The sequence below is a fragment of the Xiphias gladius genome, chromosome 3 (genome assembly GCF_016859285.1).
Source record: "Xiphias gladius isolate SHS-SW01 ecotype Sanya breed wild chromosome 3, ASM1685928v1, whole genome shotgun sequence".
Taxonomy (NCBI): domain Eukaryota; kingdom Metazoa; phylum Chordata; class Actinopteri; order Istiophoriformes; family Xiphiidae; genus Xiphias; species Xiphias gladius.
The window spans coordinates 24,766,260-24,774,166 of NC_053402.1; the positions used below are offsets into that span (position 1 = coordinate 24,766,260).

General features: G+C 47.8%; 1 protein-coding gene across 2 annotated transcripts; it reads right to left on the bottom strand.

The window, feature by feature from the left end:
• Window positions 1-1,204: 1,204 nt before the first annotated feature.
• Window positions 1,205-7,391, bottom strand: sgf29 (SAGA complex associated factor 29). 2 transcript variants are annotated; one of them, XM_040124195.1, is made up of 10 exons: window positions 7,145-7,391; window positions 5,881-5,954; window positions 5,678-5,753; window positions 5,429-5,501; window positions 5,225-5,289; window positions 4,998-5,127; window positions 4,229-4,375; window positions 4,010-4,045; window positions 2,718-2,880; window positions 1,205-2,265 (listed from the first exon to the last, which is right to left on the bottom strand). In XM_040124195.1, exons 2-10 carry the CDS (start codon window positions 5,944-5,946, stop codon window positions 2,149-2,151), a joined length of 873 nt encoding a protein of 290 aa, XP_039980129.1. In that variant the 5' UTR covers window positions 5,947-5,954; window positions 7,145-7,391; the 3' UTR covers window positions 1,205-2,148. The 2 variants fall into 2 exon arrangements, with proteins under 2 accessions (XP_039980129.1, XP_039980128.1); XM_040124194.1 differs by lacking the exon at window positions 7,145-7,391 and adding an exon at window positions 6,610-7,130.
• Between the last annotated feature and the right edge of the window lie 516 nt (window positions 7,392-7,907).

Genomic DNA, 7,907 nt, shown 5'->3' on the forward strand with positions numbered 1-7,907 from the left:
TTCGCGTAACTAGAACCCCGCTACACTCCTAATATTTGACACCGGCCACCGACTTAGTGAGTTTCTTTACCGATAAAAACCAGCTGGTCCGTCAAACACTCACCGACTCGGCCATGACTGCTCCGCTTCCGCGCGGCGCTGCTGCCTTCACGGCCCGTGGGACATCACGGCCCGGGTGGCGGGTTTTTCCCCGGTGCGGGAAGTGCCCGGATCCCTCACTTCGGTAAAAGTACTATCGTCACACGGTTAAAAAAAAAAAAAAAAAAATACCCCATTACGAGTAAAAGTCGTGTCTTCAAAATGCCACTGAAGTAGAAATATGTGAGCATAACCGGGACATTGTACTTGAAGTATCGAAAATAAAGTACTCGCCGCAGTAGAACGGCCCCTTTGCCTGCTACACTGCTGTTTGTGAAGTTAATATCGAGGATTGTTACACAGCATTTCACTGCTGTAGCGGCTCAAAGTTGCTTCATGCGAGGCTTCAACTAGTGATTATTTTTTATAATTGATTATAGTCGGGTCCACTCCCGTTCCGGTCATCTCAACAGAAACGGGTTTTAAATGCACGTTAAATGTATATTAATACCCGTGTTATCGCCGTTACCAACATGTCAGTGCATTATTAATAAATTGTTTTATATCATAAACTGTATCAGGATATTCTTTTATCTTATGTCGCAAATCAACGTATTACAATTGCATTCTGCGCATTATGTTGATTGCACATTAAACATTGATATATTGTTATAGATTATTTATACTGTGATTATTACTCGTGCTTGAACTTCCTCATACGTCCCAGAGCCCGACTGATATTGGTCGATCACGGGTGTATCAGTATTGATGATACTGGCACATTAAAAAAACAAAATTGCAGTACAGGAATGTCAAAGATATGTTCGAGGTCACTTAGAAACTGTTTTCCTTATTGAAAATATTTTGTACGTTATGTTTTTAAAAAAATCGACGTATATTGTCAAGTTTTTAACCTCGAAATAGGTAGAAAAAAAATCCTGTAGCAGCCAGACTATGGTCAAATAAAACTCCCCGTTTCTACATCACCAGGACCCTAAAGAGTCGCTGTTCCACGTCAAACACAGGCCCCTCTGGTTAGCGCTTGGACATTAGTGTGTTTAACGTGGGTGTGTTGTGTGTGTTCCCCCGGACAGTAAAAACACAGAGCAAGGAAACACGAACACAATTTCTTCTCTCAGGTCTTTAAGTTTCTGCTACACACAACAATCATTAACACTTGGCTTGGAAAAAAATATATACACTCTAGGCCCTAAAATTGGGCTTTTTCAAGTCAGAGACACCAAACAGATCCACTGCAACAGCATCTGGATATTTACAGTGATTTTTGTTCTTCTACTGGCGACTAGACGCTACAAGAGAATGCTCCGAGTCGGTGGGACAGACGTCCGACTTCCCTGTTGGAGGACACGATCAGCTGTTGTGTCCCAGCTCCATACTGCATGCTAAGTATATACACTGATCTGTAGAGTGAGCTGAAAAGAAATGAAAATACTAAACCGATTCGTGGTAACAGGAAATGATTTCATGTAAAACGCCGCTGCCAATTTAAATGTTTTTCTGGGAGTGTAACACTTATTTTTGGTTTTCTGACGTTTCTCCAACCACCGCCGATTCATGTGGATCTGCATTTCACTGTGGGCCGACAGCAGACGACAACATCAGGGGCGCTTTGTTTTGTCACGTTTCCGGTGTGAACACACTGCAGACCCAGAACCTGCTCAGAATTACGATGCAGTGCGGATCTGGGACACAGCTAATGTGTGTCCCCGTGAGACGTTCAGGTCTCCGTGGCTCATTTCACTCCTTCTGTGTGTCTGGTGGTGATTTGGGCAAATACAGTCTCATATACAGGATGTTACATTTTTTTTTCTCTTTTTAAAAAAAAATCTGTTCAGGCCTGTTTTTGCTTGATTGACTAAATACCTTCCACCCCAGCTCCAAGCCACTTTTTCAAATTTGGATTTTTCACTTTTCCGAATCTCGCTCTATTCCTGAACAGCTTTTCACATAAAAGTTGAAATCAGAGCCATTTCAAAATATAACCATGCTCCCAGACAGGCTTCATCTCTGTCTTCCGGTGTAAGTCTGGCCCTCAGATCTCGGCCTCCGTCACTTCTTCTTGTTCTCCTTGCAGGCGACCACATATCGCTGAGCCACGTTAAGGGGGGGGGAGTAACCGTCGGCGTACGTTGTGTCCTCAAACAGCACTGAGTAGTCGTCCTGAGGCTGTGGACAGACAAACGCTAAAGTTAGAGGCTGCAGCTTTGCAACGGTGATGATTTGGTTTCAGCAGCAGTGAGTCAGAATTTGAGAGCATGACGTGTACGCTCGCTCATTTCAACAGGCTGCTCGTCGGCCGCATCATCGGTGCCGCGAACGAACGAAACGGAAAATAAACACACGCGGGTAACTGATATGGAAAGCGATGGGCCTCACAGACACCAGTGGGTAATCAGTATCTGATTGGTCCCATCTGTGATCTGTATCGGCTCTAAAATCCCGATTGCCTTCCTCTGCTTGATATCGGAGACGCCTTCACGCACAGTCGGGTCTGTTCCTGAACTCTGCGATGCCGCCTGACTCGGCCGCTCAGAGATCGGCGTGGCCACAGCAGAGCCTTTTGCTCCGGCCGGGAAGTCGCATCTAAAACTACCCCTGAGCTGTGAGCAGATCCTCACCCTGTGCGGTGGGGTGTGGATGAGGGCCCGGTAGAAGCAGGTGGTCTGGGGGTAGAGGGCCAGCACCAGCTGGTCCTTACTGAACAGGGCCTCCGGATCCGTCTCTGGGTTGGCCTTCCACTGAGGCAGAGGGATGATCCGCCGTCTGCTCAGAGTGTGTCTCCTGATCACACAAACACACACAGTTACACAGAGACGTTTGAGATACCAGATTTGTTCAGTGTCTGAGTGAGGAAGACGAGGGTCTGGTGATGGTCTACGTTTTTCTTCTTCTTATCAAATCTCATGTACAGACTGAAACCGACACTGAACTACTCGTGTATATCAAAGCCTGATACACTCACCACAGCACCAAATGTGGATTCATCCGCCGCTGAAAATAGTCCCCAACAAATGCTCTATAAATTTCCTCCTGTTTGTTTGATTAAAAACTACAGTGAGCAGCTGTTTTAGGAAAATTGCTGAGACTTTCTTAAAAAGGAAACTATTTATATTAGTGAGGAGTTTTTTGAGATTTACGTCTCCAGTGGGAACCAATGAGCTCGGAGCTGAGAGACACAGACGGAGGAGGGAAGGTGTTGTGGGACGGACTAACACTACTGGTTTGAGTCTGAACGTGAAATTTGTTGACAAGACAAATATAGAACAATGCCAACGTTACCCTCTAAGACAGTGCACCTCCATCAGTGTACGGGAACAAAACTTTTCCTTTTTTCACAGAATCTTTCTCCCTTCGGTTCATCTCCAGAAGATGCTGTGGCTTTAGGAGGAGTTAACACTGGCACCGTGTCTTGTTAAACGACGGTCGGGCTCAGCGACCGTGTGCAGCTTCCTGACGTCCTCACAGTGAGGTTGCCAGGTTTGGTACCATCTAGCTGTGTCCTCCTGTTCCAGTCTTTATGCTAAGACTGACTAACCTGTTCAAAGACCGTTAACAACTTTAACTCCTCCTGTGGACGCCCATGAGTGGACCCATGGTAAAAGACAGTTGTAATAATATCAAATAGGTCTTAGGCAGAGTTAGAGCTAATACTGCACATTAATAAAACCTTTAAAATGTCCTTGTATCTGCCTGCAACTGCATGAACGGTGTGTTATAAATAATTTATTAGATATTTATACGCTGAAGAAGTGACCCAAGGAAATAAAATGGTGATGTGGGAAAAAGAGGAAAGACAGAGGAGGACGACATGAGGACAGTGATAGAGGCAGGAGGCAAAAACTGAGACACAGAAATCAGAGAAGACTAAATGTCAGAGATGGAGAACGTGAAGCTATTAAAAAGAACTCACTCTTTGCCCTCTTCGTCAATGTCGTCCACTTCATATCTGGAGGGAGAAGTGATGACAAGTCAGATCTGTTAGAGAACATTCTGCTGATTTCCTGAGAGTCCACATGTTCTTCATATTCGGTCCAGCCGTGATTTGGACGTCTTACGGTGTGGGGACAAAGGTATGGTGTGTGTGTGTGTGTGTGTGTGCGTGTGCGTTTGAACTGTGTGACGTTCTCACTTGTTGGTGGAGTGGCTGTAGCTGACCACCTCAGCCAGGATCCACTGCTCGTCTCCGTCCGCAGTTTTGACCCTCGCTGCCACTTTGTCGCCCTGTTTGGCCACGTAGTCGCTGCTGGCCGGAGTCGCCCCGCACAGAGGAGGGGGGCTGCGGGTGGTGAACACAGAGGACCACACATTTTACGAGTCTTTCTGCATCATTCGAGTTCTTCGGCTGTTTGCACACAAGTTGTTTTTTTTAGGATTTCAGTGAGTGCGAGTGCAGAGCAGCATCTCTACAAAGGGGCAGGAAAAAATATCTTCCATCTGTCAGAGCAGCTTGTCTGTGGAGCAGGTTTCGCCTCGACTTAAAAAGTTCAAATACGCAACATTTGGTCACCAGAACTCTTTCAAAAGCCCCCAGCTGAAGAGAGAAAACACTCCTAAACAAGTATTTCTGCACTGACTGTACCTGAACAGGTGAGGATGAACCAGTTTAGTTCACTCATCACTTTCATCTGATCAGCAGTAATGGATCAGGTGTGTCCTCTACATTAATACATGTGGAAAATTCTGCATTCTTCTCCATCTTATTTTTTGGTTTTGGTGACTAACTACTAACTCGAGTTGAGGAAACACCTGCACCGGTGACAGACGGGGACCAGAAACCTGGGTCAGGTGTTTACAGGCCACAGTATCCCGGTTTCTATTAGAGCTCTGCTGGTAGTGTATTCAGGCCTTGGAAAACTCCTCAGCTGGGAATCTTTTGAGGTTGGATGAGTGGCAGCTACCTCTCCCCCGGCTTTCCGATCCACAGAGGGAGCGTCATGGCCGACTGCTGGAGGAGCGTCATCAGGACCCCGCGCCTCATCGTCTTCCTTGGAGGGTCGCTGTCGCCGTAAACTCCTGCCATCTTAGCAGCTGCAAAAAAAAAAAAAAAAAAAGATATTTCGTATATTAAAAAAATATTGAAAAACAAAAAGTTACCAATTCATCAGTATGATATAAGGGTTCATACCTATCCTCCTCTCCTCCAACAAAGACTTGATTTCTGCAATTTTATCAAGAGCATGGCGCAGAATGCTGTGGGGGAGAAAAGAAAAAACAAGTGAACAAGACAATATCATCCCTATCAGGATTATAAAGAAACATCAGACAGTGGTTAACGCATGTCCGTGCGGTGGCGGTAGTGTTCAAAGAGAGCAAGTGTGTGGCCACTCACCTACACTCTGCCTCGGCATCTGCTTTGGCTGTGGTGTACAGACCCCTCAGCTTGGTCCGGTAGTATGGAGAGGCTGAGGAGACAGGGGACATGAACTGGGAGTCATACAGAATACCGTGGCAGCCACTCATACATAGTTAGAATAGCTAAATAGGAAAGACAGAAACAACCGTGTATTTGGTGTGAGGATTGTCAATCTGTCACACAGTGTCTGGAAATGGAAAACGTATTAACGATGTAATGACTGACTTTTGTTTTCCGTCTGCATCCTCTCGTGTGTTTTCTGAATGTTGAGTAGATTGTGTTCGCTGCGTGACCTCTCCTCCTGAAAAGGGGATTATTGATGAACTGACATGAGCTGACGGAGGCAGCATCCTACCCTGAGGCCATGTAAAAACGTGACGTGACAGCACCCCCACCCATAACCTCAACAGCTGATGCTTCTGCCTTACCTGGGTCTGTTTGATGAGCTGGTGGAGCTCTGTGAGCAGCCCGGCAATCTTGGTATCAGCTGACATATCCGCACCTTTTAGATTTTCACATTAGGTTAAGAGTCTTGTTGCAACAGCGTTGATACATACAAATCTCGTTGGAAAATCTGTCGATTTAAAGGCAAGGGGCGCTGTTTTTGCTGGAAACATGACTGGAACCAGTTCGTAAGAGCACAAACCAAATGGTGATAATTTTACCAAAGTCTTAAAACTGTGCACCCGAAGAAAGCCGAGTCAATAAGTGGATTTAAGAAGTTTCAATCAATGCTCAATCAGGTTATTTGGGTTTTCTGAAAAACAGACAATGTCTGAATTGACGGATTTCTGAAGGGAGTTCGGCTTTAAACTTCTCCGATTGCGGAAAAAAGGGCTCATATTGAGGCTGCAACCACAACTGTGACACTTTGGGCGGAAAAAACGCGTAACCCTGTTTCGTACGTTCGTCTTAAATGCTAACTTTACGTTGAAGGTGGAAATGGACGAGGTTTGATAACGTTACAGCCGCTGAAGTGCTCGTTAACTCGGTTAGCAACTGGCTGGTTTCGCTAACGTTAGCCGGGTTTGTGGCTAAACCGTGAGATCTGTGCTCGGGCAACAAAAACCCCGACACCGCATACTTCCTGTCTGATAGCGCAATATAGACGATATGCGTGTTTCCCCCCCCTTGGCGCACTCTGTGAGGCTTCTTACCGTGGTAGCTTCTCTGTTTATTTATTGTCGCTCCGCTAGCTACACGGAGTAGGGCTCCTTCTTCTCCGGCGCCGACGCGAGCCGGTAAACCGCCCTTGCTGTGCACACCGCCGCCACCTGGGGGGGAGCGGAGCAGCGGGTGTGGCGTAGGACACCGGTTGGAGGTCCAGTCTTCGCCCGTGTGTCTGTGTCAGCGGGGTCACAGAAACACGACTGCACTTGGCGGAGGGATGGGACGCGGACCAGGGAAGACCCCGTTAACGTTTCTGGGCCAGATCCGGATCATTTACTATGAATTTGACAGGGTTTTTTTTCCTCCTTAGGCTGGTGTGTGTTGTGCGACGTCGGCCTTGGTCGAGGTCTGCGCCCTGCTGGCCTGCCCGTCCCGTACTAACGCCTCATAAACCATTTACCAGTGCTTTATAGATCAGTGATAAGCCCTCGGGAAGAACCCCCTTAAAAATCCATTCATAAACTGATTATTAGCACTTGCAGGCTCTGCCCTGCTCCACCTTGCGCACAGCCTTTGACTCACCGCGGGTCTGATCGTCCAGACGTCGAGAGAACAGCGGGGTACGTGTGAAACGTGGATCCTGCACTTTGCACGTGGTCTGTCTCGCGCTGCACGGCCTGTGCCAGGTGTCGTCCCGCAACCGGGACCAGAGGGCCAGTGGAATTAACGACCGACATCTGCTCTGGGTTGACGGCCACGCCCACGTCGGAGGCCGCCGTTTATGACCTGTTTATCCGTGATTTTAAACAATTCGGGAGAAGTCGGGCGGTGCGTCTTTAAATCGGGTGATTGTTGTTAGAGCCTGTTTTAAACCGGGTTAAAATGGACGGCGTGAGCGGGGAGATGAAGGAGAGTGTGTTTACCCGGAGCTGCAGAGGTGGTTAATATTCACCAGTGCAAACAGTGAACTCGAGCCATAAAGCTGCACGAAATCTTATCTGGAACCGGCTTTCAGCTGCCGCGCTTGCACGTCCGAGATGTGCGTGTGCACGCCTGAAACGTGCTTGTGCGCGTGCAGGTCTGAAACGTGCTTGTGCGCGTGTTCCTGCACAGGCAGACGTGGGGACAGGCTGTGACAGCCCGGACACGTTGGCTCACATTTCTGCAAATATTTACTGTACTGAGTGTCGCGAGCCGGCGAGGAGGAGGAGGCGGAAACGAGACCGTGAAACCGGCAGGTTAACGAGTCGGCCCAGATCGGGACAACGACCCCCCCTGCTCTGTTTTTCACGGCTGGCAGAGGCGAGCGGGGAGCGGGGCTGGTCCCTCGGCTTGTTGGCGCTCC

Excerpts from the sequence above, each read along its gene's own strand:
- sgf29 (XM_040124195.1), bottom strand. The coding sequence starts at position 5,946 with ATGTCAGCTGATACCAAGATTGCCGGGCTGCTCACAGAGCTCCACCAG. Across the intron at positions 2,881-4,009 it reads ATTGACGAAGAGGGCAAAGA|GAGACACACTCTGAGCAGAC; the intron begins GTGAGTTCTTTT and ends TTGTGTGATCAG. Across the intron at positions 2,266-2,717 it reads TCCACACCCCACCGCACAGG|CCTCAGGACGACTACTCAGT; the intron begins GTGAGGATCTGC and ends GTCTGTCCACAG.